The 26,237-nt window shown below is 49.3% G+C and overlaps 8 protein-coding genes across 8 annotated transcripts; 5 read left to right on the top strand and 3 right to left on the bottom strand.

The window, feature by feature from the left end:
• Nucleotides 1-1,441: 1,441 nt before the first annotated feature.
• On the top strand, nucleotides 1,442-3,935 carry N7446_004838 (GMC family oxidoreductase; the record flags this gene model as incomplete). Its single annotated transcript, XM_058513586.1, has 10 exons — nucleotides 1,442-1,584; nucleotides 1,636-1,789; nucleotides 1,849-2,102; nucleotides 2,162-2,205; nucleotides 2,256-2,871; nucleotides 2,920-2,980; nucleotides 3,035-3,320; nucleotides 3,379-3,504; nucleotides 3,561-3,745; nucleotides 3,804-3,935. 10 exons carry the CDS (start codon nucleotides 1,442-1,444, stop codon nucleotides 3,933-3,935), a joined length of 2,001 nt encoding a protein of 666 aa, XP_058374915.1.
• Nucleotides 3,936-4,525: 590 nt separating this feature from the next.
• N7446_004837 (uncharacterized protein) lies at nucleotides 4,526-5,136 on the top strand (the record flags this gene model as incomplete). The annotated part of the gene is made up of 3 exons (XM_058513585.1): nucleotides 4,526-4,584; nucleotides 4,643-4,934; nucleotides 4,993-5,136. 3 exons carry the CDS (start codon nucleotides 4,526-4,528, stop codon nucleotides 5,134-5,136), a joined length of 495 nt encoding a protein of 164 aa, XP_058374914.1.
• Nucleotides 5,137-8,708: 3,572 nt separating this feature from the next.
• Nucleotides 8,709-12,265, top strand: N7446_004836 (LEA domain protein; the record flags this gene model as incomplete). The annotated part of the gene is made up of 3 exons (XM_058513584.1): nucleotides 8,709-8,790; nucleotides 8,853-11,689; nucleotides 11,744-12,265. The coding sequence occupies 3 exons, from the start codon at nucleotides 8,709-8,711 to the stop codon at nucleotides 12,263-12,265; spliced, it is 3,441 nt and encodes a 1,146-aa protein (XP_058374913.1).
• A 37-nt stretch (nucleotides 12,266-12,302) lies between these two features.
• N7446_004835 (uncharacterized protein) lies at nucleotides 12,303-14,434 on the bottom strand. The gene is made up of 6 exons (XM_058513583.1): nucleotides 14,274-14,434; nucleotides 14,103-14,206; nucleotides 13,919-14,044; nucleotides 13,819-13,862; nucleotides 13,690-13,767; nucleotides 12,303-13,639 (listed from the first exon to the last, which is right to left on the bottom strand). The coding sequence occupies exons 1-6, from the start codon at nucleotides 14,299-14,301 to the stop codon at nucleotides 12,739-12,741; spliced, it is 1,281 nt and encodes a 426-aa protein (XP_058374912.1). The 5' UTR covers nucleotides 14,302-14,434; the 3' UTR covers nucleotides 12,303-12,738.
• Nucleotides 14,435-14,845: 411 nt separating this feature from the next.
• Nucleotides 14,846-18,863, top strand: N7446_004834 (transcription initiation factor TFIID subunit TAF2; the record flags this gene model as incomplete). The annotated part of the gene is given in 3 exon segments (XM_058513582.1): nucleotides 14,846-15,136; nucleotides 15,154-17,148; nucleotides 17,201-18,863. 3 exon segments carry the CDS (start codon nucleotides 14,846-14,848, stop codon nucleotides 18,653-18,655), a joined length of 3,741 nt encoding a protein of 1,246 aa, XP_058374911.1. The 3' UTR covers nucleotides 18,656-18,863.
• Nucleotides 18,864-19,096: 233 nt separating this feature from the next.
• N7446_004833 (putative small nuclear ribonucleoprotein SmG) lies at nucleotides 19,097-19,600 on the bottom strand (the record flags this gene model as incomplete). Its single annotated transcript, XM_058513581.1, has 4 exons — nucleotides 19,097-19,156; nucleotides 19,214-19,288; nucleotides 19,428-19,499; nucleotides 19,571-19,600. 4 exons carry the CDS (start codon nucleotides 19,598-19,600, stop codon nucleotides 19,097-19,099), a joined length of 237 nt encoding a protein of 78 aa, XP_058374910.1.
• A 169-nt stretch (nucleotides 19,601-19,769) lies between these two features.
• N7446_004832 (uncharacterized protein) lies at nucleotides 19,770-21,199 on the top strand. The gene is made up of 2 exons (XM_058513580.1): nucleotides 19,770-19,857; nucleotides 19,933-21,199. Exons 1-2 carry the CDS (start codon nucleotides 19,779-19,781, stop codon nucleotides 21,054-21,056), a joined length of 1,203 nt encoding a protein of 400 aa, XP_058374909.1. The 5' UTR covers nucleotides 19,770-19,778; the 3' UTR covers nucleotides 21,057-21,199.
• Nucleotides 21,200-21,935: 736 nt separating this feature from the next.
• On the bottom strand, nucleotides 21,936-22,355 carry N7446_004831 (uncharacterized protein; the record flags this gene model as incomplete). Its single annotated transcript, XM_058513579.1, has 1 exon — nucleotides 21,936-22,355. One exon carries the CDS (start codon nucleotides 22,353-22,355, stop codon nucleotides 21,936-21,938), a length of 420 nt encoding a protein of 139 aa, XP_058374908.1.
• Nucleotides 22,356-26,237: the final 3,882 nt, after the last annotated feature.

Raw genomic sequence — 26,237 nt, 5'->3', positions numbered from 1 at the left:
TTTCTGCCTTGGGTTTCAATCTATTCCAATCATCCGCTTAACGCTCACCTCTCACAGCAACAAAATCCCAACAGTCGAGACAGATGTGGGTTGTACCATTAAGTTCTAAGCATACTAGAGCGTGGCGGGCTTGGTCGTGGTTTAGTTTCCTCCAATTGCATAACGCATACAAATTTGGTACTTTATGACCGGGTGTCTGTACCCCATGCCACTCAGCCTACCCCGCAAACTCAACGTTTGAGCTTTTCCGTTGCGGAGAAGTATACTATGCGGATTATTCACTAGCATACAAGACTTCACTTGATTGGCACACTGAATCATGTCAGCGATTGCTTGCCGGTACATCCGGACGCTACTGAATCAGGAAGTATACCTTGACATAACATGATTTCCCTCTACAAATAATCTCAGTCTCTTTCTTGTCTTGTTTTTCTTTTGCTATAAATATTTGCACCCTTGTTGCACATTGCAAGTTTCAAGTTTTGAAGTCAGGAGTAATGTTAAGTACTAGACAGTAAGATGGCATTGAAAGCCATATTAGATTTCTAAGAAGCGATGTATAAGAAACAAATGGATTCCAACTCCTGAAATAATACCAACTTCCGTGATTGGTTTGCTCCCCCATGCTTACGAACCGTTCTCTTTCATATATGGCCGAGACCACCTCCTTGCTGATTCCAGACTCCTTCTCAGCAGTGCTCCTCAATCCTTACCTCTAACCTAATACTATTTCTATAACGGTGTATTCAAATTCATGGAGCTATTCCTAAACAGTTCAAATCATAGCAGAAGGGACTAAATATTCAATTGGTGGCCGGGCCAGTGGGTACGTACTATACTCGGGACACTTTGCGATGTCTCACTTGCATGTATCTCCGGGTATACCCAAATCGACACCCGAATTTGGAATAAACATATAAACACAGGTGCATAAAGTGCGGGGATTCTCCTCAAAGATTGCCGGGGTTAGCAGCTCCCCGCCTGTTTTACTTTGTAATGGTACTTCTGCACAACAGTAAACCATAGGATCAATGACCCGGAGCTTGACAAGCACAGCATAGCATAAAAGATTAGACTAGACCACAAGCTATTGAAAGTTTCTTGTTAGCAGTTCAGCGTAAATTGATTCGGGGTGCGATAGGGCAAATGCAACCAGCAGTATAAATGAGCATAGTACGTACCCTCTTGCAAGGACCAGCATGGAACTAAGCCACACTCAATTCATGAACTCTGTCTCCGCGCGCGGGGTCGGCTTAGGATATTGAAAATATTCTGCTTTTCCAATAGTATCTCCTCCCAATTGGGATAACAGAAAGCGAGAGCTGGGTATATAAAGTGCCCCTAGGAGCCCCAGTTCGGATCTGTGTCGTTCTCTCCTCACCAAGTCCAATCTTGATCTATTGCATTTTGTTCCGATTTATTTCCTTGATTCATCAGAGACATGACTATCCCAGACGAAGTCGACATCATTATCTGCGGCGGCGGCAGTTCGGGATGTGTCCCTGCCGGCCGCCTCGCCAATCTCGATCACAATCTCTCTGTGTTGTTGATCGAGGCGGGTGAAGATAATTTGAATAATCAATGGTAAGAAACAAACAAATTTGTTTCGTGCAATGAGACTCTAACAACTATCAGGGTATACCGTCCCGGTATCTACCCAAACAACATGAAACTCGATTCAAAGACAGCGTCTTTCTACCATTCAAGGCCATCTGAGCATCTCGATGGACGTAAAGCTATTGTTCCATGTGCCAACATCCTTGGAGGTGGTAGCTCAATCAACTTCATGGTATGCTCTTGCTCCACTGAAAGAAATTTGTTGAAGGGTTATCACTAATGTCCGCGAAGATGTATACCAGAGCATCGGCCTCCGACTACGACGACTTCCAAGCCAAAGGGTGGACCACCAAGGAACTTTTGCCTCTGATGAGAAAACATGAGACATATCAGAGAGCCTGTAACAATCCCGAGCTGCACGGTTCCGATGGCCCTATCAAGGTCTCGTTTGGAAACTATACCTACCCGATCAAAGATGACTTCCTTCGTGCGGCCGAATCCCAAGGCATTCCAGTTACCGATGATCTTCAGGACCTAAAGACTGGGTATGTACTCGAGCAAATGAGCATTTCTGGCTTCTCATTAATATGAAGTCTGATAATAGACACGGCGCCGAGCACTGGCTGAAGTGGATCAATCGTGACACAGGTATGTATTCCCTAACACTCGGGTTGACTTGTCTCTAATCACTTTAACAGGACGACGAAGCGATGCTGCGCATGCCTACGTCCACAGCACTCGAGCTAAGCATTCCAACCTGCACCTAAAGTGCAACACCAAAGTTGACAAGGTGATCATCGAAAACGGCCGCGCTGTCGGCGTCGTCACAATTCCCACCAAGCCCCTCAACGGAGGAGAGCCAGTCCGCAGGATTTTCCGGGCGCGAAAGCAAATTATCATCAGCGCTGGTACACTCAGCTCCCCTTTAATTCTCCAGAGATCCGGATTCGGCGACCCAGACAAGCTTCGCCGCGCAGGCGTCACTCCTCTAGTGAACTTGCCTGGGGTCGGTCGGAATTTCCAGGACCACTACCTGACCTTCTCTGTCTATCGCGCGAAGCCAGATGTCGAATCATTTGATGACTTCATTCGCGGAGACCCGGAGGTGCAGAAGAAAGTTTTTGAGGAGTGGGATAAGAAGGGTACTGGCCCACTGGCGACTAACGGTATCGACGCCGGCGTTAAGATCCGTCCCACTCAGCAGGAACTGAATGAGATGAAGAAGTGGCCGACACCTGAGTTCATTGGAGGGTATGACTCTTACTTCAAGAACAAGCCTGATAAGCCTGTTATGCACTATTCTATTATCTCCGGGTAAGCAGCTAACCGACTTTTGAGAGTCATTACTGATACTCGACGTAGCTGGTTCGGAGACCATATGCACATGCCACCGGGGAAGTTCTTTACCATGTTCCACTTCTTGGTATGGTGATGCCTTTGCACTTGATAGATCAATTTAGCTGATGGACAATACCAGGAATACCCATTCTCTCGCGGCTTCACCCACATCCAGTCCGCGGATCCATATGAGGTGCCGGACTTCGATGCAGGATTCATGAACGACAAGCGGGATATGGCCCCCATGGTCTGGGGATATATTAAGTCCCGCGAGACTGCCAGACGTATGAGTGCGTATGCTGGTGAGGTGACAGCTATGCATCCCCAGTTCGCTCACAGCTCATCCGCCCGGGCGCTGGACATGGATCTGGCTGTTACAAAGGCATACGCTGGCAAGAACCATATTTCAGCTGGTATTCAGCATGGTGAGTCCTTTGGATCCGGTGCTTCTTCTCTGTTGGTCTTGCTAAAACGGCTTTATAGGCTCTTGGACGCTGCCCCTAGAGCCCGGAAAGCAGCCTTCTGCCTCAACCCTTAACTCCAACAGACATGAGGCTCGCGACCCTTTGAACTATAGCGAGGAGGATATCAAACACATTGAGAAGTGGAGTAAGTCATTACCAACGCCTTTTTAGATTTTGTTGTTTCTGACCATCCTTCCGCAGTTCAACGTCACGTTGAGACAACCTGGCACTGCCTCGGAACATGCAGTATGGCCCCTCGAGAGGGCAGCTCCATTGCGCCGCAAGGCGGTGTTGTCGACGAACGCCTGAATGTTCACGGTGTCAAAGGCCTTAAGGTCTGCGATTTGTCGATCTGCCCCGATAATGTGGGCTGCAACACTTTCAGCGTAAGTCTTTGTCCCTTTGTTAGGAACATAGCAATACTAACTATGATCAAACATATAGACCGCGCTACTTATTGGCGAGAAGTGTGCCATGCTTGTGGCCGAGGACTTGGGTTACTCTGGTGCCGATTTGGACATGAGGGTACCAACCTACCATGCCCCCGGCGAATTCTCTCATCTTTCTCGTCTTTGAATGATTTTGTGTTGCACTTTATATGATGTTCATGAGTCACATTCGTTTTTATGGCGGTTCTAGTCTGAATAGCAATCATGATTATGTTCCTTTTTGGCCTCCCGTTGTTTCTCTCGTAGTACATACAGAAAGCTAACTAGGGCCAATCTGTATGCGGAAGGAAGAGGACAGCATGTTATCAGGCAACGTAGGGAGAAAAAAATTTTTCTACAATGAGGACTATGAGCCCCTGAAGCCGAAGACAAGCGCCGCTCGTATCACGGCTAAAAAGACACCCGTGAAACGAAAGGCAAAGGCTGCAAAGCCTGCCCCAAAAAAGCCTGTCCCAAAGAAAGAAAAGATTACTAAAGACCTTGATAAATCGTACGTGGGAAGATATACTCCCGAGGTGCTTCCGCGGCCTAAGAAACAAATATGGAAGCATGATGGAGAGAAGCACCGGGATGGAGTTCTCACGACTCAGATCTTGACCCCGAGTAAGCAAACAGGAATTATGAGACTTGTATTTCATCGGCCCATGATGTCTGACTTTCTCTAGTGATATTGACGCACAAATTGAGAGATGCCGCGAAAGGATCAAAGCCAAGATCATGCCGTCCATCTTCGAGACACGCCTGAAAGGATATCTGAATAGAAAGGAGGAACGCGAGTACGTCTCAATATCGTATAAAACTACTTTAAACGCCCACCAGCTGATATTTATGCAGTATTATGATGAATAACGAGGCAGAAGACCTCAGCTGGAAAGTAGTCCAACGCCTTGATGATCTGGAAAATATCAGAAGCTGGCTGGAGAAAGGAAATGACGACGACGATCAAATTTCCAACGTTAAAGCCTTAATTCAGGCCTATACAGTTGGGGATTTAGACTGGAATACAGGCCTTGTGACCTACTGGTCAAAGGGAAAGCAACTTTGTCAGCCACGGCCGTTCAAATGGGAAGAATTTCTGGCCATCAGTGCGAAGCACAAGGGACATATTGGATTTTGGGTTGAAGGGGTAAGGACATGCCAATAATTCTGGGACAGTGAACCAGATACTAATGGTAGATGTATAGGGTCCTAAAGTTGGACAGATCCTTTTCAAGGAGATCAAGCCCAGTACTGGAACGTCTAATGGATCAAAAGGTGACCAGAAAAGCCTACTTACTCCTTCATCACCTGTTGCAGGAAAGAACGCAAGTCATCTCATTCCGCGCTGATCCCGTCTTGCTTGTATCTAACATATTTTCCCATTTTTCAGTCGCGTGTCGACATTCGATTAAATGACACAGTCCAAAGCCACCCATTCAGCTACGTGAAAGACTCAGGCGCCCACCTGATAACCATCTCAGACAGAAATTTCGCATACCTCCACAAAGTCTCAGTAACTATAGAGGGATTTGACCCCAAGCCAGCAGCTTCCCTGGGCGTTACGCGTGTGCACCTGCATGGGAGAGAAGAGCTATTTTGGAGTTCCAAGGCCCTCCAGATTAAGTTTAGGGACCCTGATCATCCCAAGCGCGGGGACTGGGAGTGGGTGCAATGTCAATTGAGTGAGGAGAAGGTTATGGGCTCTGACAGAATCCCTGCTTCAGGCAATTGTGTCCCCTACAGGGATAGTCTTCTTTGGAAATATGGCCCCAGGGAGGGTATCAACCGCAAGCCACAAGGAGTGGTCTAGTTTAGTCTTGTTTGTTTGGGGCACCGACGCCTTCTTCGCGTAACGTCTAGATTTGTCCATCTAGCCTTTTCTTTGTGCCAGAAGCAAGTTGCTGGGTATTTGTCGAGGTAGCTCAAATGGTAATTGTATGGGTATGGTTGTCTTGGGGCTCACGCCGCACTCGGGGTTGTAATTATCCTCTAGTTCGTCCGTACAGAATTCATTTATCCTTCTTCTTCCCTCCCCTGGCCATGCTCCTCGCCTATCAATGGTTCTTGAAATTGGCTTGAGCAGTACACACTATCTTCTATCAATCAATAAAAGAGCTTTGTTAAATTGACAGACGGGGTAATATATACGTGTATAGTACAGACCTTGCTACGTATAATTACATCATCGCATGGAATCCCGTTGAATTCCCTCAGACAGAGCACACACTCACAAATTGCTTCTAGACGCTTATCTCGAAACATCTTATTTCAGTCTCGTCTCTATTGGATTTGTTGCAGATCTTACTTTGACAAATGTAGGATGCCTATTTAAACGATGTGGATGTAACTTATACTATCGTATCTTACAGGAAATATCTTCCTTGGAAGTATGATCTTTGGACAACGCAACGGGTGATAGGTATCACTCATGGTCCATCTCCTCGAGACTGGTGCATATTTCTGTCTGAAAGATCTGATTCATTTGTAGGGGATTTTTGGGACCTGATGGAGCGACCGGTTGAGTTGATGCCCGGCAATCGGCCGGATGATGGATCGCCCTGGAATAGCTCCAGGGCTTAGAATACCTAGTTGTCCGCTAATTAAATTTGAGGCCTTCATCACTCGCTGCTAAAACGATGTTTGTTCTCACTATAGAAATCTGGTTCAGTTACTGGGGAGATAGCGAGAACCTCTAGGTTTATATCCAGATATCGTGGTTGATGCAAACACACCAGCCACACTTTCCCACATGGTAACCTGCACAGCAATGTGGCAGTAAGTAAATATCCAGGGCACGTTACATTGCTGATCGTCTTTGTAATGCAGCATTAATTTAATTGACTTCTAAAGATGAAGATCAAATGTGTTGATCCTATCCTACTCGGGCAAGCACTATCACGGTGGCGAAGAGTGGCTAAAATATGTCATTTTTTAAGAAATAGGCCACCGATTGCGATCGGAATTGGAGCAATCTAGATAGCTCTTCGATGTATTATACCTTGCAACATTATTGTCTTTCCTCTCATGGCTCTATAGAGTTTGGCTGGGTGATGTTAATAAAGGGTAGATTTGTGCGTACCTAGTTAGGCAGGAAAGAAATCGAAAGCATGGAATAGATGATAAGTATATATAGAACAGCTCAAGAAGATCAAGTTATATTCATATAAATGGTCGCAACATATACTTCTCCCGGGACAACGTCTACGCACGGGCCCCACGCGCTAGGGGCAAATCTTGATTTCGGCAGACAACCGGAGATTTTCCAGCTCCACGTCTAACGGTGTACCGTTGTGCTACGCTATGATATGACATCTGGACCATCTGGACCATATTCCTTGGACTGGACAGAAATGCTGAAACATGTACAGTTGGTCGAGACTGTGCCTTGAATTCTGAGCCGTGACGGATGTCCGAGATGACTTGAGTGGCTGAACACTCCACTTGGATAAATTAAAATGATCTCATCCGGCCGAGACCCGATGTGCGCTCGCGCCGCCTATCTGACAGAAAAGTCCCTTATATTTGTTTTCTGCCTACGCGATTTGTCGTACGGATAACGTGGTAACGTGGTGTTTGGACGTCATCTGTGTTAACTAATGACCTAGATGCGATCCTTATTGCGTCTGTAGGGTGTAGGAACCATGTTCATTTATAGATACTATGGGCTTGTATAGTTTCACTGTTCAACAATATCTATGCAGTCTTTTCAACTGTGATGTAATGATGATTCGGAGGTCAGCTCAATAGACAAGTATATGAACCGAACAACTTCAGCCACAGAACAGGGACAATGACAGGGGGTGACAGTCTGACAGTGCGGGAGGCAAATCACAGTGGATGCTCTGGTCCCAATGATGTGGCCATATACTTCTGTGATTTGCTCACCCACGTTTTACATGTTTCGTATAGCGTGGCCCTGGGGTTTCCATGGATCATGATATTTTGACAGTCGACCACTCACAATGCTTTCTCTGTCTCCCAATTATCATCTTTATTCTTGCATTTGACGCGTATGCCTCTTTGGGATACTCAGGAACATTGACATAGGATATATCCCGGAGTCGAAAGTCGAAGTATCTACATCTTCTGCGCTAGATGCCATCATCCGTGCAACAGTTCCAACTTTTCTATAATCTAAAACCGCTTACTTTGTACAATATATCGGTACCTCCGAGTAGCATAACTGAGAACATGATCATGCACTCCATAGAAGCACAGAGCTCCGCCTCCACCTCCTCCTACATCCCGATTTAGCAACCTTCCACCCCATACACCCTAGCCAAGGACCCTGATTGGAGCGCTTGTCCTGCAATCCTCTGGATCAACACAGCATTCTCGACTCCTCCCTCATCTAATCGACCCACTCGTATGATGCGGATGATGCTGCTAACCGCCCTACCATATAATTCAGCCACTTGCATGCACCGTGCACCCATACAGATAAACTCTTGGTCGATCTCCTCTCGAACAGGGATTAAAAGCAACAAGGCAAGCTGCTATGATATCAACGGCCCCATGACGTAGTAGGCTCTGCAGGTATCGTGCCTGCTTGCTCTAGTGCCTATATAGACAGCTAGGATGGAGTGCACACAGCGATGATATCAGACTCCTTGACTGCTTCATATAAACATCTAAACCCTCGAACCTCTTGTACCTTTTGTTTTTCTATTCATCTAGAAATAATTCCCCATCTATACTCCTATTCGTCCCGGACTTGACTTCTACTTGGTCCTAGGATTGTGTATTATTATCTCCTACCTCGTTACGAACTATACGTCACGCCTTTCACGCAAACGACTGGATATCATTCTATTGGACTTTGATTTGATTCCATTTGATCCCAATTCTTCATACCGAGATTGAATAAGCACAAAATCCAACATCCAATATCCAACCACAAACACACATCAAACCAACTACCATGTCTTCCCCCGCCGTGAGCAAAGCACCCCAAAAGCTGGGATCAAAGACCAACACCCCAGCCAAAACCCGCAAAGGCTCCGGTTCCAGCGTCGTCTCAAAGCCAAACACCACCCAAGCAAGCCCCAACCCTAAGTCCCTGAAGAAGGCCACCCCCGCAAACTCTCGCAGAAAGCCCCCGAGCCAATCGAGGACGACGACGAGCAATCCATCCCCGAGACCCCGTCCCCGAAGTCCAAGAAGAAGACCTCCTCCGCTGAGCAGCGCCGCCCCGCCTCCCCGCCAGACGATGTCGCCTCCCAGGCTTCCGGCTCTGCGGCCCCTCTCGGTCGTGCTGCTTCTGGTTTGGCTGGTAAGGCTAAGGATGTTGCTGGCCAGGCCAAGGATACAGCTGCGCAGGGCACCGAGACTGTCCAGAATGGCGCCAAGGCTGCCACCGATAACCTGCCGGTACCTTTTGACCTGTCTGCCTTGAAGGGTCTTGAGGTTGCCGACGGTGGAAACATCCTCGGACAGGATGGGAAGCCTATTGGCCAGGTTGTCGAAGGGGACCCTGAAGACCTGGTCGGACAGACTGTTGGCGACGATGGCGAGATTGTCGATGAAGATGGTGATCTGATTGGCCGTGTTGATATCCTGCACGACCTCGCCGAACAGGCGAAGAACATCCCCGACGAGGCGCAGTCCAAGGTGGGCGATCTGGAGAATGTTGTTACGGATATTGCTCAGCTGGAGGGTCTGCCTGTTTCTGATGGTGGTGTTATCAAGAATGCGGCTGGTCAGACTGTTGGTCGCATTGTTGAGGGTGACTGGGAAGATCTAATTGGCTACACGCTTAACGAGGAGGGTGAGATTGTTGATGATGAAGGTGATGCTATTGGTCGTGTTGATCTTGTTCCGATTGAGGAGCAGAAGAAGGTCATTGAAGAGACTGCGAACGATGCTACTGATAAGGTTGATGGTGCCAAGGATGATGTTGAGGATCAGTTCGAAGATGCTCAAGATGGTCTACCCACCGATCAAGCCAAGGGCGCTGTCTCTGACAATGATGACGATCTTGATCTTCCCGACCTCGACGAGTCTAAGAATGCCGCAGACGGTGTTGTCGGCGATGCTAAGGACACTGCCGAGGATGCCCAGGGTGATCTGGAAGACACTTCCGAAGACGGCAAAATCCAACTCGAAGACAACGTCGACGACGGCGTCAAGGATACCGCTGAAGGTGCCGCCGAAGGTGTCGAGGGTGATGTCGAAGAGACCACCGAAGGCGCCAAGGACACCGCTGAAGACGCCCAGGGTGACCTCGAAGACACCGTTGAGGACGCCAAGAACACTGCCGAGGACGTCGCCGAGGATGTCCAGCAACGCGTCCCCAGTCTCGACACCCTCGAGGGTCTGAGCTGCAACAAGCGCGGCTACATCATTGACCAAACCACCGGCAAGCCCGTCGGCGAGTTGACCGAAGGCGACCCCAAGAAGATCGCCAAGCTCGGCGCCACCCTCGACGACAAGGGTCAGTTCTGGGACAACCGCGGCAACGTCATCGGTCAGGCCAAGGCCCTCCCCATTGAAGATGATGAGAGCGAGGAAGGGCCCTTCTCCGGTCTAGAAGGCCTAGTCGTCAACGAAGACGGGTTCGTCGAGGACGAGAACTCGACTCGCGTCGGACGCTTGATTGAAGGCGATGCAAAGAAGCTCAGCGGCCGCGGTGTCGATGAGGATGGTGAAATCCTCGACCGCAAGGGCAATGTTATCGGTCGTGCTGAGCGTCTGGAGGAGGAGCCCGAGGAGCCTGAAGAAGCTGGTCCTGACTTCTCGGCCCTTAACGGTCTCTCCTGCAACAAGGCTGGCTATGTCATTGGCCCTGAGGGATATCCCATTGGCCGTGTTGTTGAGGGTAATCCCAAGGAGCTTGCTGGTAAGAAGATCGAAGACGGCGAGATCTATGACGGCAAGAAGGTCGTCGGCCGTGTCGAGATCATTCCTGAGAATGAGATTGACAGCAAGTCTGAGGGACCCTTCGCCGGCATGGAGAGTCTCGTCGTGACCAAGGATGGATTCGTCGAGGATGACGAGGGATCCATTGTTGGTCAGCTTGTTGAGGGTGATGCCAAAAAGCTGCGTGGTCGCGCTGTCGATGAGGATGGCGAGATCACTGACAAGTACGGCAATGTCAAGGGTCGCGCCGAGCCCTACGAGCCCCCCGAAGAGGAGGCTCCCGAGGAGGAAGACCTTTCTATCCTTGAGGGCAAGGTTGTCAACAAGTCTGGCAACGTTGTTGACCCTGCCACTGGTGCTGTTTTCGGCCGTGTCGTCGAAGGTGACAAGCGTCTTGCTGGTTGTAAGGTCGACGGCAAGGGACAGATCTGGGGTGACAGCGGCAAGGTCGTTGGTCGTGCCGAGCTGATCCCCGGTGGTGAGCAGAACAAGGCCGAGGGTCCATTCTTTGGCTTTGACAACGCTGTCGTCGGCAAGGACGGTGTCGTGACGAGCGGTGACAAGATCATCGGACGTCTGATTGAAGGAGACGCCAAGCGCCTGCTCGGCCGCAGCGTCGACGAGGACGGTGATGTCGCCGACAAGAACGGCAACGCTATTGGTAAGGCCGAGCGCTGGGAACCCGAGGAAAAGCAGCGCGACGTCAACCCCATGGCAGGTCGCAAGATCACCAAGGAGGGCGAGGTCCGCGATGCTGACGGTAACCTCATCGGCAAGCTGACTGCCGGTAACCTGGCCACTCTTGTTGGCAAGACTGTCGACGACAACGGATTCGTCGTTGACAACGACGGCAACAAGCTCGGCGAGTGCACTCTGCTTGAGAACATCCCCGAGCCTGAGCCCGAGGAAGAGGAGGGTCCTACCCCCGAGGAGCAGGAGGCTCAGGCCAAGGCCGAGCAGGACCGCCAGCTCGCCGAGAAGATGTGTCACATCCTCCGCCAGACCCTCGAGAGCGTCAAGCCTGTGTGCAAGCAGATCAATGAGGTACGTTCCATGTCAACCCATAACCAATTTTAACACAGTACTAACAAGTCCTAGGCCGTCGAAAAAGCCGACCGTACCCCGAAGGACGAGCTCGACGAAGAGAAACTCGTCCAGCAAGTCAAGCCCCTCCTTGAAGAAGGCGGCCGCATTCTCCAGGAATGCAACGGCGCAATCCGCGCGCTTGACCCCGACGGACGCATCGCCGCGACCGCCAAGGCGCGCGCTGCTTCTCGCGATGCTACGCCTGAGGAGTACCAGCTCGCCGACATGATCAAGGAGCTCACTGAGACCGTGGTCAAGACCATTGACAACGGCAAGAAGCGCATTGCTGATATGCCTCATGCTAAGAAGAAGCTGAACCCGCTCTGGGGATTGCTCTCTGAGCCTCTGTTCCAGATCATTGCTGCGGTTGGTTTGTTGCTTAACGGTGTGCTTAGTCTTGTTGGTCGTTTGCTTGATGGACTTGGTCTTGGTGGGTTGTTGAATGGTATTCTTGGAAGCCTTGGACTTGACAAAATTATCGATGGTCTTGGACTGGGCAGTTTGACTGGTGCCCTTGGACTTGGAAACAAATAAAAGTCTGGAGGATTTTGGTAGCTCGGATGCTTTTTTAATGATTGTGTTTTGTTCTTGCCAGCGTTGATCGTTTGCGATATGAGTGATGGTTTATTCTCCTGTACTATGACGCTTTTGTTCAAAATTTGCGTTTCGATTTCAACTTCTCTCAAGAAGACTAATGAACTTGAATCTTTTTGTCTATTCACAAAATATTAATAGTCTCGTAAGTACAAATATGCAGGGGAAGTTTCCATGTGTAGTTTCATCAAAAATTCCAACCCTCACTTGATTCATTCTCTGTTAATCAAAACATGTCAAGGCGAGCGAGATATTGAGGGTGGTTGTGTTCATAATTACAAGATGGCGGCTTTTTAAATCTTCAAAGGATCGCTCAGGTCCTCCGGTGGCAATGCTGATATGAAGGACCACGCAATGAGGTTGTCCTCATGAATCGATCCGTTATGCATGGAATGTGGCGCGACGAAAATAATCTAATGAGTCTTGTTGGTATCAGTGGAGGCGCGAGGCTCCTCGAGGGGAGCATCACCGAGGGTGCGGTAAGCCCGGTCTCTGGCGGCACCGCGGTCCTTGCGGATGGTAAGGCAGTTGATGCCGAGGAAAGTGGTGATGCGGTTAATAACAAGGACTGCCCAGTGCATGTAGATAACAAAGGCGAAGACAAGGTAGACACGGAGATAAAGAAGCTCCAACCAGGGAGCAATCACTGGGAAGCCCAGGATGGGGAGGTTGACAAGCACCGCGCCGCCGATAAGTGGGGCCTGCAGGACAGTCCAGTACGGGAAAGGCTGTCTCAAGAGGTGGGCCAGGATGATCATGGTGGTCATACGTCCAAACACAAAAGCGATGACCCAGCAGAACAGGACCAGGTGGTTGTTGGACAGAATGGTCGAGTAAGGAGAGAAGAGCCATGCAATGATGCAGGTGGTGAAGGCGACCATAGGGACCCACTCCTTGAGAATAGGAGTGAAAGCCAGGCCTTGCTTCTTGCGCGCAGCAGCCACATTCATAACACATCCGGGCAGATGGCCGAGGAAGAAGCCACCGAGCAGGATGGGAACCCAGAGGTCCTTGATGGAAGCGGTACCAAAGATTTGGGGAATGTTAATGAATCCAGTAATCGGCTGGGACCACATTCCGGGGCCCCAGATGCCCGAGGCGACCATAATACTAATGGCGATCAAAAGGCCCTCAGTTGGGCCATTGAAGTAGCCGAGGTACAGGGTGTGGGTGTGGAAGGTCTCCCAAGTGGAGAAGTACATGGCCAGACAGGGCACAATAGCCGTCCACGCACCAAGTTGTGTAGAGCCGAAGCCCATTGCTGCAGTCGAAAGCAGACTGGCAAGGGTACAGTTCAGAGAGTCGATTCCGTGACTTGTTTCTGTTAGTTAAGCGTCCATGGCTAGACGGAGGGTGGTACAAACTCAAAAAGTTCTCCGAGGCCGCTGGACGTTCCTGTTCGGCGCGCCTGTTTACCATCCACATTGTCGAGGGTCGAGTACCTGCTTCGTGTCAGCAAAATTCATGCTGAACACTCAATACTGTTCACTTACATCCACATGCCAAGAGCGAAACTGAAGTAAATCCACCCGGGGCCCTGATCAAACAATGTCAACTCGCCACTTCCCAACAAACCAGGAACAAGACTCTTACCGGTCCCACCATGTCCGGCACAAAGATCTCGATGATGAAGACATTGGCGACAATCCACATGAACCCAAGAAGGGTTACCATGTTCGGGGCCATCCACATGGGAACGAGCTCGACGAAGGCATTCCACTAAGCGTAGATTAAGTCAGCTATAGCAAGCAGGACAGGTGTAAGCTAGGTCCCGTACGTAGTGTCTCAAGATGTAGTTCGAAATAAACGATTTGTCGACACTCGAGTACTTGTACGACTTAAGGGGTAGGAGGGCATCGTCGGAGAGGGAATCTTGGGTCTCTGTTCAGTTGAAGACAGGAATCAGCAAATAGTTTTGAGACAAATCTAACGGTTTGCTGTCACATACCTTGGACCATCCGAAGGATTGCGCTCATGTTGAAGATTGAGCGCGATATGCGGATTTCAATGTATAGTCGGGAAATACAGCAACACCTCAGTTCATAGCGCGGTCGTAAAACAAATGAGCAAGAAAGACAGGCAAACAACAAATCAAGACATGCCCTGAATAACACTCGATATACGTGGAGAAAAGAAGGAGCGGAATGTCTCAACATCAGTTTTCAGGGTCGGCATCACGTGCGCTCCGCATCGGGACGCGATCCCTGGGAAGCTCGATTGCGAGCCCACGCGAGTTTGGTTTACATTGTCTATTGTCGCTGCGCTTTGAACTCATTACTTGACCGTCATTTGGATTCGGTCACTGGCCTGCGTTTTCCCTTTGTCAACCCACCTCTTTCGCGCAATCCTCAGTCTGCACCGTCGCTCGAACCTTCACCCGCGCCTTGTCTTCACACCACTCGGTCGCTCGATCACTCAGCGCCGTCCTCGACAACAACCGTCTGTTGAATCTGACTGGGGATGACGGTGGATGGTCTGCGCTGCGCTCCCCGCGCGTCTCGTCGCTAAGGAATCTTCACGATGCCTGGTATTGTCGATACGCCCGTCGGGGCTGCGGCACCTGCTTGGGATCTAGGATTCAGTGTCGGGCATCAAAAGGTCGAGCTCGATATCGATTTGGCCAGCAAAAGCCTGAAGGGCAATACAGAAATCACCATTCACCCACACAGGCAAGACCTGGGAACCATCTGGCTAAATTTTCGGCAAGGCGAGATCAAGCGACTCAGTGTCAATGGCAAACAGGCCACAGCGAAATACTCTGATCCCTACGAATCTATCCAACTCTACGGACCCCATTACCATGAACGCTTAGTCCCCAAGCTCGACAGTCTACTCCAAACTCCTCCGAAGCCCACGCTCGCCATAACGATTCCAAAAACGTTCGAATCGAGGAGCTAGATCCATCTTCAGCTGAAGCCCAAGACCAGATCGCTCTTCAATCTACAGCCGGTGATGTGGACGGGCCAGGAGGTTCGAGGGCGCAAGAAGCGACTCTCCCGCGATTCGCAGCTCTCACGGTGAACCTTGAATTCGCCATTGATAGCATTCGCGATGGTTTACAAGTCGTGGGCGTTGAGCATGGCGATCGCCGTTATCCACATGCCTACACAACCAACTCGCTCGAGTCTGGTATCGGATGTCCCTTGTTTCCATGCGTCGATGATACGTCCTCGAGATGCACGTGGGAGTTTTCGATAACTTGCCCCAGTTCGCTCGGTGGTGTGTTTGACCGCAAGTCCAAAACTGCGCCGGGTTCAACTACACCCTCCCGCTCACGGCCGCAGAACCCCCAACTTTCTGCCGACGACGAGGGCCTGGATATGTCCGTGGTTTGCTCCGGTGACCTGACGGATGATATTGTCGATCCTAAAGATCCCAGTCGCAAAACGGTCTCATTTGCGTCATACTCGCCTTTAGGTGCCCAACAAATCGGGTTCGCTATTGGCCCATTCGAGTATGTCAACCTTGCCGACTTCCGTGAAAGTGACCAGGACGAACAGCTTGGACAAAACGCAATTCCTTTACACGCATTTTGTCTCCCAGGTCGAGCAGATGAAGTCCAGAATACGAGCTTCCCCATGGCACAGGCTATCGATTTCTTCTCGTTGTCTTATGGATCCTACCCGTTTGCCAGCTACAAGATCTGCTTCGTGGATGACGTCCCCACTGACAGTCTTCCCACTGCCTGCATGTCAATTTGCAGCAATCATCTCCTTTTCCCAGCAGAGATGATCGATCCCATGTATGAATCGACACGAACACTGGTGCACGGTCTGGCTTGCCAGTGGTCCGGCATTAATATCATTCCAAATGAGCCAGCGGATACATGGGTAACAGTGGGTGTGGCATGGTATATCACAGACACTTTTATGAAGCACCTTTGTGGCAATAACGAATATCGGTTCAGACTCAAACAAATGTCTGACCGAGTCTGCGAATTGGACTTTGAACGTCCTTCGATTTACGACATGGGCAACATCCTCAAGGTTGACCCCTCTGAATACCGCTTCGTTGCACTGAAGGCACCTTTGGTCCTGTGGATCCTCGATCGCCGACTAACCAAGGCTAGTGGAAAGCCCACGATGTCTCGCATTGTTACTCGACTATTCCTAAACTCCCGCATGGGAGATATGCCCAACGGAGCTGTCACCTCATCTCTCTTCCAGAAAACTTGTGAACGATTGGGTCACGCTAAGTTGGATGTTTTCTTCCAACAATGGGTATACGGCGCAGGGTGCCCGCGGTTCACGGCTAGTCAGCGGTTTAACAAGAAAAAGCTAGTTGTGGAGATGATGATCCGACAGGTCCAGGCTGAGCAACAGCCTCCACGAGATCTTGAGAAGGACACATTCCTACGTGACGTCAAAGAAGAAGTTCGACATGTCTACGCCGGTGCAGTACAACCGGTATTCACGGGATCAATGACACTCCGAATTCACGAAGCCGACGGCACACCATATGAACATATCGTTGAGATTAAGGAGGGAGTGACGAAGTTCGACATTCCATACAATACCAAGTATAAAAGGCTTAAGCGCAACAAGAAGCAGAGAGAGCGGGCTGTGGCATCTGGAGATGCCGAGGTTCAGGAAGAAGTTCTCCTTTACTGTCTGGGAGACGTTCTCCAAACAGAGGAAGAGGCACAATCTTGGCGTCTGGCTGACTGGACAAAAGAGGACGAAGAGCGAATGGGGCAGGAATCTTACGAGTGGATTCGTATGGATGCAGACTTTGAATGGATCTGCAAACTGTCTCTCGGTATGCCAGGTTATATGTACCTGTCACAGCTACAACAGGATCGAGATGTCGTGGCACAGCTTGAGGTAAGATCATCATGTTTATGTGGTCATCCAAACGTCAGGCTAACAATCGCAGTCCTTGCAATATATGGCCGCCCAACGAGAACATCCTCTAATTTCCACGATCTTCGTTCGAACTCTGATGGATAGTCGGTACTTCCACGGTATTCGTGTCACGGCAGCTCGCGCGTTGGTGAAGCATGCGAAAGATGAGGTCGATTGGGTGGGCTTGTATCATCTTGAAACGGCATTCCAGGAGCTTTTCTGTCTTCCAGGTTCGCCCATGACGCGTTCGAACGACTTCTCTGACCGAGCAGCCTACATCCTGCAACAAGTCATTCCCGATGCCATCTCAAAAGTGCGCGACAATAGTGGAAAAACTCCTCTACGGGTGAAGCGGTTCCTCTTCGACAAACTGAAGTTTAACGACAACTCCAATAATGAGTACTCCGACAACTTCTACGTCGCGTCACTTATGAAGTCTCTGTGTCATGCAATGCTTGGCAGGAACGAGTCTCGGAATGATGAAGAATTGGATCATTTCGATATGGAACGCGTTCTTGAGACTCAGGCCGAGGAACAGCTTGAGAAAGATGCTATCGCCGAATTCGATCGCTATCGGCGAATGGATGAATGGTCCAGCTCATTCCAGAATCTATATTCCCGAGCTGCATTGCATTGCCAGGCGCAACTGATGCAAGCGAAGATAATCGACGTGGATCTAATGCGTTTCCTCCCCTACACACGGGCAGGAACGTATGACCTCCTGCGGATTCAGGCGTTCCAGTGTCTGGTGGACTTAGACATTGGCCAAAGCCCTGAGCTTCTGCGGTGGCTCATGTATACATTGTCGACCGATTCCTCGGCCTGGATTCGCCATCAGAGCCTGGGTCTGCTAGGACAGGCCTTAGCACAAGTTGCCTTCGGTCGTCCCGAACAACCAGAAGGCGCACAGACAGACGGTCTGATCATTGAACAAGAGTCCACCACGGAAGTCCGCCGGGACGACATTGCGAGACGACAGACTATTCCTGGTGCTATTGAAGCTCTGAAGCGAGAGCTTTCTCTTGATGGATCCATGAAGGAGTATATGTGGGCCGCATGCAATTCCCCAACCATGAACGTTCTGGAACTATCGGAGCTTACCGATCTTTGCCGCGTGCTTTACGACCCCATAACGTCCAAGCTTGTGCGGATGAGACTTCCTCGATACTGGAATGTCAAAAACCTGGGTCATGGGAAATTGCACTTTACCAAATCCAGCACTGTCCGCATGGGTCCATCAAAGGGCTCTTCCAAGCGGAAACGGGAAGAGGGCATGCCTCCGCCTTCTACTCGCATTACCTTCAAGACGTCCAAGACTGGCACGACTCCCAGTACCCCGTCTGCCACTCTTCCAAAACTCCACATCCCCAATCCCTCTGCCACACCCAGTGCGACCCCCAGAACCCCGGCCGCATCTACAACCCCTACCCCAGCCAGCGGCGGCCCGCTGAAGCTCAAACTCAAGTTCGGTTCAAGACCAACATGAGAAACCAAACCTGTATTTTCGAAGTTCCATGTATTCTATCAATATCTCTTATTATTCATTTCTTTCTACCATGAATCAAGCGGGAGGATGAACAGCAGCATGGCTCCAGGCGCGCAGTCGATTCAGCAATGCTTTCAACCCCAATATCACATCAGTTCTGCCTATCTCCGCGTCCACATCCAACAATACAGTAATCCGAGTAGCCAGTGAAAAAGTAATTGGGGTAGCCTTTTGCAAAGTAGTCTAAAAAGTACGCCCTGGCCAATGAGCAGAAAAAATAGAACAAAAAAAAGAGGTTTTGATTGTTCCCATCAGAGAAACCGACCCAGAAACTCCCAATAGCATTATGATCTTTTCCCGGCACTCGGTTGGTGGAGTTGTGCCTACGTGCGTGCCCCTTCCATCAAAAAAGAAACGTCGTACATCGTGTAGTTATGTCGCTTATTTATCGGTAATGCGCTCGAGAGCCTCGAGCATCACTACTGAGTTACCGCGAATCACCTGTGTGTCATTGTTAGTCGGGTGTCCAGGTCCCAATAAGGAATAGGGCCGACGTACGATCATGCCAATGGCAACCTTCTCTGCGCCTTCCTTCTCTTCCCATGCCTCGTCCAGGACAATGTTCATGAACACCTGCGCGAAAGTATCGTTAGCTCATTTGTCCGCTGTTGACGTGCGGTCTTCCAAAATCCAAGGGGAGAGTTTTGTGTCTCGGGGTACTGAAAGCATCGCCGCGGTAGGAAAGTAAGTGAACAGGGGATATTCGACGTACATCGTAGCCACGGAGGATACCAATGACCTTGCGGTTGCCGTTAAGTTGGCAGAAGACCCGCTTCTCCATGTACTGCAGAAAAAGCGCGCTGTCAGCAGGGGTCCCGGACAAAAGGCACACCGTAGCTTGAAAAGATCACTCACTTTCTTCAATTCTGGCTGAGCTTGAGGCATCTTGGGCGATGTGGTTTGGTATTTGGGGGTTTGACAGGATTCGAGAGATCGCGGAGTTGGAGTTTGGTGGAAGCTGGGTCGGAGAATGGTTGTTCCTGATATGCGATAAGAGCTACCAAATTGCCTCCGCATTCACGAAGTTTCTCTCTTCTCTTCACCTTCTTTGGTACTTTTCGCTATGAGTTCCAGATTTGCCAATCGCAGGAAGCCGCGTAAGATTGGGGGTAGTGATGAGGAGGACGATGGTGCTGCGCCAGGTGAGTGGGCTGCTGCTACTTTTTTTATTCCTAGGGATTTGCCCTGCATTCAGTGCTAATGACGTTATTCTACAGAGCCAGTGGTCAAGAGACCGGCAAGCTCGAAACCGAAACCGAAATCCAAATTGCGCATGTCATTTAATCCCAGTGAAACCTCTATGAACGATGACGAAGACCAAGAAAGCGAGGTAGTCATTCCGAAACGACATGGTCTGGGACGCAAAGCTATGGAACGAAGTGCTGGCCAGCATACTGCTTCACATAATATATCTGCTCGGATCAACCAGGATCAAGATCGACCAACATACAGCAACGACTACCTAAAGGAATTGCGGGACTCGACGCCCTCGACACCGAAGACGAGCACCGATGACGAACCGAGCAAGGCCGTTGATGTGGCAGCGAAATTTGGAGAGGTTATGACCGTCTCGGGTCAATCGCACATACCCAGTGAAGCCGAGATCCGAGAAAAGAAAGCCCGACGAGCGCGTCTGGCCATGGAACACGGTGCCGAGGAGGACTTCATCTCATTAGAAGACGATGACGCGGCTCATGTCGGTGACTGGGATGCAGTTGTAAGAGGAGAGAAACCAGCCCCAGACACAAGACTCATCCGAGACGATGAGGACTTTGCGGAAGGGTTCGAGGAGTATGTGGAGGACGGCAAGATCTCGCTTGGGCGTAAAGCAGAGCGCGAAAAGAAACAGAAAGACCGTGAAGCGATGCGAGAACTCATCGATGATGCTGAGGGGATCTCTGACGAGGATGATTCCGATGTCGAAGAGAAGGCTGCGTACGAAGCAGCACAGACCAAAGCTGCTATGGGACATGGCAAGTCTGATGGTATCGACCGACCGAAGACTCCTCCCAAAATGACTTCACTTCCTCGGCTGGCTAGCAGTTTTGAAAGATTGCGCATGTCTCTGGCATCCATGCAGAATGCGAAAACGCAAATGATCGCCCGCATGGAAGAATTGCGGAAGGAGAAGGCCGACATCGCGGACCGTGAAATCGAGATCCAGGCTATGATCAAGGAGGCTGGTGATAACTATGAGCGGCTCAAGAAGGAAGCTGGTGTTGACCCGACTGCCGAGGATGAAGCTTCAAAGGGGGCTCTGGAGACGTCCAGAGGATTGGAAAGTATTGGTGCGCCTGTGCCGGTGTCAAATTCCTCTGATTCTAGCTTTGAGGAGTCTTGATCGTTCATTTTTCTCTGTGCCCCCTCGATTTTGTATCTACGGGATACGTATCCTGCTGGGCTTCCCATTCAATACTCTCGCACTCCTCGCGTGGACTAAACGTTGTTTCTTTTGATACCCCATGGAATAGTTATGCAATCTACAAATAGTTATGCAATCTACTCCTATATTCCTTTCAGATTAGTTTTTTTACATCATTGGTCGATTTTGTGCGAATATATATATCAGCTCCACGTACTACGTGTCTGAATGACATGTGGTTTTGTTGGCTCATATGTCGGTTATATATACTAGCAATCCCTTAGCATTTCCTCCTGGGGACCTTCCAAACGCAATACATGAAGCCTGGGGCCATTTTACAATTGGGAATGCTCTCTTTCCTACTCTTACGATGTGTAGCTGTCTAGGTAGATGGCTGACTTAGTTATTTGTCACGTTTGATGCATGAAACCCTACAAATTATATCAACTACGGCTAGCAAGAATTGGTATAAACTACGAGAGAAATATTAAATCTTAAGTCAAGCTGCTTTTAGTCTAAATAACTACTGGTGAATAAGCCAAAGAGAACTGAAATTTAAGCAAACTCCGAAGACTCGATCAAATGATACTTCATTTCCAATTTTTTACTTTTCTCTCCTTCAACTGAACGGGTTTTCAGACTTGGATTGAGCACTCTCACTATCCGATCCCTGCTGGGTAATCGGAGAGTAGGATGGTTGCCGTGGTGTACCTGGAGCCTCCCCAGTCTCATGTACAGTAATAGTTGGAAATAGATACTCCTCAAAAGCCGGTCCCTCGCTCAGGGAGGGTGTGCAAAACACACCATTGGCACCATTGGCACCATTAGGTGCCTCGTCCAAAAAGGCTTCCAGCCCATCTACAGTGAGTAGTCCACGACCAGAAAATTCGCCGGCGGAACCTTGAGAAGGCTCGTGGGGAGAACCATTATCAGTCTGGAGAGAACTGTGCTGTGAGAAGAACCAGAATCTCCCTCGTTGAAGAAGACTTCTAGCTCCTCCTCCAGTTCCTCTACTAGGATAAGTCCAATGCCGGATGGTGCATTGTCGGAGTTTTGCGAAGAACCGCTGGAAGAACTCGAAGAAGCACCGTTAGCACTAGAAATATTAGTGTGAGTTGGATCCACAGATGAAGTGGAGGATGTTCCATTTAAGTTACCATTCTGCGTACTGTTCGAAGAACGATCAGATGGCGAACCATCTCCGTTGGGAAAGATAGGCTCATCATTAGAGTCATAGCCGTAGCCATAACCGCTGTCTGAACTCCATTCCATCTCCATGTCCTGACCATTGTTAAACGGTGAAAAACTGTCGAGTATCTTGTTTGGGCTTATTACAAGAAAAAGTCACAACTAGTTATATGTTTATAGGCAGTTGCAAATATCTGTAATTGTTCCCGAGGGGTGCAAGGGCACTGCTTGCACACTCAACCCATCGTATCAATATCATTGCGAATTTTATCTGCCACCTTGTAGCGGAACCGATCACTTCTGCTGACCTTTTTCTGCTTTCGACTCTGAATTTTTCCTATAATGCACACTTCCTCTCCAATCCTCGTCATTAGTACGTCTTCTCCATAATTGACAGCTATCCGGTTTCATTGGCTAGAAGAACTCTCCATTGACCGACTTTTTGACTAGCGGCCTTCGCGGGGAGATGCATCTGGCCGACGGAAGCGGGAAACGACTGGGAGTTCAAACGTCTGCCCTCTGTCCCAGGAATGTCCGCCATCGCCTCCTCAACCCAGTGTTACTGGCGATTGTGCTATAATTTGCCCCCGGTGGACCCAGAAACTAGCCAGTGTGGTTTGATGCCATTATAAACTTTGCGAGTCTATTAACAGTCTCAAAATTCCAGCGGGCGATTGGGAAGTCTGACGATTGCTGTTCAGGGCTGGTTTCTTCGGGGAAAGCCCCTTCACATGGAACTGGGGATGATGTTAATTCTTTGCTTTACTAATTCTCCAGTCTACGTCTAGCATATCCTATGTTAGCGTGACTTAGCCCTAGGGGTATTGATCGTCCCCTCTAAGCCCCAGCGCTCAGGATTTCCTCGCTCAAAAATGCCTCATATTTCCCGAAACACCTGGTATTTGTTCAAAATTTGAAACACAAAGAAACATAAGCAACATTCTGATAATTATGGCCTTAAATTAGGAGTCATTAGCGCAGTAACTGTGATGGTGCATTTCTGCTAGCGACTCTGTTGTGGGATGCTAGACCTGCAGCAATCCACGACTTGGAATGCAGTAGGCTGGATCCCACCTCTGATCTGGCCTCTATGTCTCATCAGAAAGTCTAGGAATCTGGCTTGAGACATACAATTGTGCCTCTGTTAGGAAGGAGCCGAGTCTGCGTTGAATAATACACAGAATTCCCCAGGTAAGCTGTTTCAACCTAGGAACCGTCGACCAAGTATTCTTTTTTAGAAAGTCGAAGAGAAACCGTTTTTCTATTTCTCTTGGCATTTAATACTAATGCGAGAAGCCATAGTTAATCGTTTTCTAGAGCCGACACTAAAGCAGCTATGCACAACGCTGGGATCCCGGGACTTGTTGAGCCCTAACTCGGCAATCGATAACCAACATAATCAACAGCCCCAAAGGGACACCTTTCAAACTGGACAGCACCAACCTCCTTTTGCTTTTTCTGACAGATTTTATTCCCTCATTTACTTCCCGACCTTCCCCGGATTTGTTTCGAATTCCGTTTGAGGCTCAGGATTGTTTAAGAAATTGGATGAATCTCCGGCTAATTTACCTGTATGATGATAATACTGTCCCTGCAGATATGATCTGCATATCCGGAAAATAAGCCTGGCTGTCGATTGAATACAACCTTGTCCCGAGAAACGCAACTCCAAAGTGAGAGTACTCGGGCCAATATGAAAATAGAAATACTACAAAAAGTACTGCTTAAAAGAAGAAATTGGATTCCAAGACACTTCCAACATGATCGAGAACTGAGAATTCCCCTGGGCAGGGACACTTTAGGAGCTTTGTGCCGCTTCACTGCATGCTCCTTTTCTCTTTTCTGGTTTCAACGCCACCCAAACCATCCCAGCTATAGTAAAAAAGCTTCTTTTGAATGGGTCTAGCTCTAGGGTGTTGTAGACCCGGGGAAAGGGAGCCGGAGATATTCGTTAACGGTCCCGTTATGTTGATTTCCATTTGATTCGGCAGTTGAGGGTGTTCTTTACCGATGGCCTGTCTTGTTCGTGAACCTTGCTCCCTGCACTAAAAGCCGTACTCTAAGGGAAGTGACCTCAAGATCGACAATCTCTGACGCTTATTCTCATAGAACCTTCGATGACCACCTACGTTGGGACTAAGAGTTTCAGTGTTTCAGTGTTGGACGCTAGAACATCAGGGAATCGACAGGTAACGGTATGTCAGAAACCAATTAGTTGATCTACCACAACCTTGTTCACGTTGCTTTTTTCCAATCAGGTTGGATCAGCCGTCCTGGCTTGATTGGTCCGGATGCCACTAAGCCTCCCCCAGAAGGTCCATGTCAGTACCCGTTCAGGATGGAACATTCCGAAACGGCCCGAGCCACTGCCAAGGCATGCAGCTCTAGACAGTTTGCCGATCAGGTAGACGTACAGACGGATGCATAGCTTAGCCTGGTTTGTACACGGTGGGGACTGTCGATTGGCGCGGGATCGTCTCCTTGAGCTTTTGCCAACGGGGATGCAGTCCTCGGGCTAATTGAGCAAACCCTGACTATCAGATCCCTAGAGGCTACGGAGAAAGATATTGGGACGGAGATATATCAATCTGGGCTTAACGGCCGGAAGGGAAGACCTTCCTCACGGAGCCGTCGAGAACACAACCCGTCCATAGTTCACGCTCTTGTTTCATTTTCTCCTAAACATAACCCCGGCCACAGGATCGAGGCTAAAGCAAAACAAAATACCAGACAATAGAGAAAAGATCTAAGACACTCGGGAAGTGTATTGCCACTGTATGACTAGGATCCAGCGGAATTCGTGACCTGGCTAGGCCTTACTGGTCCTTTGAGTGCCAACCCATGTCCACCTTCATGTTCTTGCTTTGTTAACACTACCTCTTTAGATGCCGGGGCGAGAAACTCCCTGGCCGTTGCGTAATGGCACGGGCCTCGAATGAGATTAACCGGACCGAGTGGTTGAAATGGGCTAGCGGAATATAGACAGGTTCATGTATCTACAGCCTGGTCATTTAGTCTTTCTATTAAAGGCCGCAGAAAATACTCCTGAATCTCGCAGTGTCAACTTCATACTGATATAATTTTGGATTACTTCCATCCCCTTTTCGATCTTGTCTATCAATATTGTCTCTCAAACAATTTCCCGCGGTACCGTCCTGGAGACTGGAGGCCCAACAAACAGGTATCTTGAACTTTCCACTTTTCACCCCCAAAGCCGCATTGCAGACACATCTGAGACCGCATTGCATCTAACTCTCGACTTACGGCACAGTTCCTAGCAAGATCAAGTTGTCAAAGACCCAGCTCGCAATTCCCCAACTAGTATTGCTACCAACTTCACAATTGGGAGCTATCTATATCTCTTATGTCCTGTCACCTACGTGTCGACATTTCGTTCTCTTCTATTTCTCTAATCCGGAGTTCCTACCAATTGCACAAAGTGAGTGGCAATCAGCCTGCCATGATCTATCTCGGTGAAACATCTCCATATAAAACAGAAATTCTAACCTCACTCAACGGTCAGCCCTGCAGGTCTCCTCGAATTCTCCGCATTCTAACTGGTATACACTGGTTACAAAGACCTCTTGCTGCGCAGCGGTAGTCCACACGCAGTGACAACCCGCGTACAACAATTGCTAGCAGTTGCGGTGAAGGCTGCGGATAGGATCACGTCCACCACCGTCATTTTATTCACATTTTCGTTCAGTTTATTTGCCCTTTTGCTCCGCTTAAGGCTATGGCAATGGTTGATGTGCTGGCTATTCCCGGGGTCCCGAAGCCATGGGTATCTTCTTCAGAATATTGCCCTGTGTTCCCCGGTATTTTGTCAGATTCATCTCCCTCTTTATCTGGCAGCCCAAAGAGTCTGGACGAGGATACTCTCAGTTTCTCAAGTGACTGGCATTCAAGCAGTTGCTCCTCTGGACCAAGTCCACATCCCAACTTCCGTTTTCTTCATCACCCTTCCACAAG

This window comes from Penicillium canescens (genome assembly GCF_028828765.1).
Source record: "Penicillium canescens strain IBT 15451 chromosome Unknown utg000003l_segment0_segment0, whole genome shotgun sequence".
Taxonomy (NCBI): domain Eukaryota; kingdom Fungi; phylum Ascomycota; class Eurotiomycetes; order Eurotiales; family Aspergillaceae; genus Penicillium; species Penicillium canescens.
This window is presented reverse-complemented; position numbering and strand designations above follow the sequence as displayed.

What these genes read in the sequence shown, in the direction of transcription:
- N7446_004835 (XM_058513583.1), bottom strand. Translation starts at nt 14,301, where the DNA reads ATGAGCGCAATCCTTCGGATGGTCCAAG. An exon ending in ACTACATCTTGAGACACTAC is followed by an intron (nt 14,045 to 14,102) that starts GTACGGGACCTA and finishes ATCTACGCTTAG; the next exon opens with TGGAATGCCTTCGTCGAGCT. An exon ending in TTCGCTCTTGGCATGTGGAT is followed by an intron (nt 13,768 to 13,818) that starts GTAAGTGAACAG and finishes GACACGAAGCAG; the next exon opens with GTACTCGACCCTCGACAATG.
- N7446_004832 (XM_058513580.1), top strand. Translation starts at nt 19,779, where the DNA reads ATGAGTTCCAGATTTGCCAATCGCAGGAAGCCGCGTAAGATTGGGGGT. An exon ending in GGACGATGGTGCTGCGCCAG is followed by an intron (nt 19,858 to 19,932) that starts GTGAGTGGGCTG and finishes GTTATTCTACAG; the next exon opens with AGCCAGTGGTCAAGAGACCG.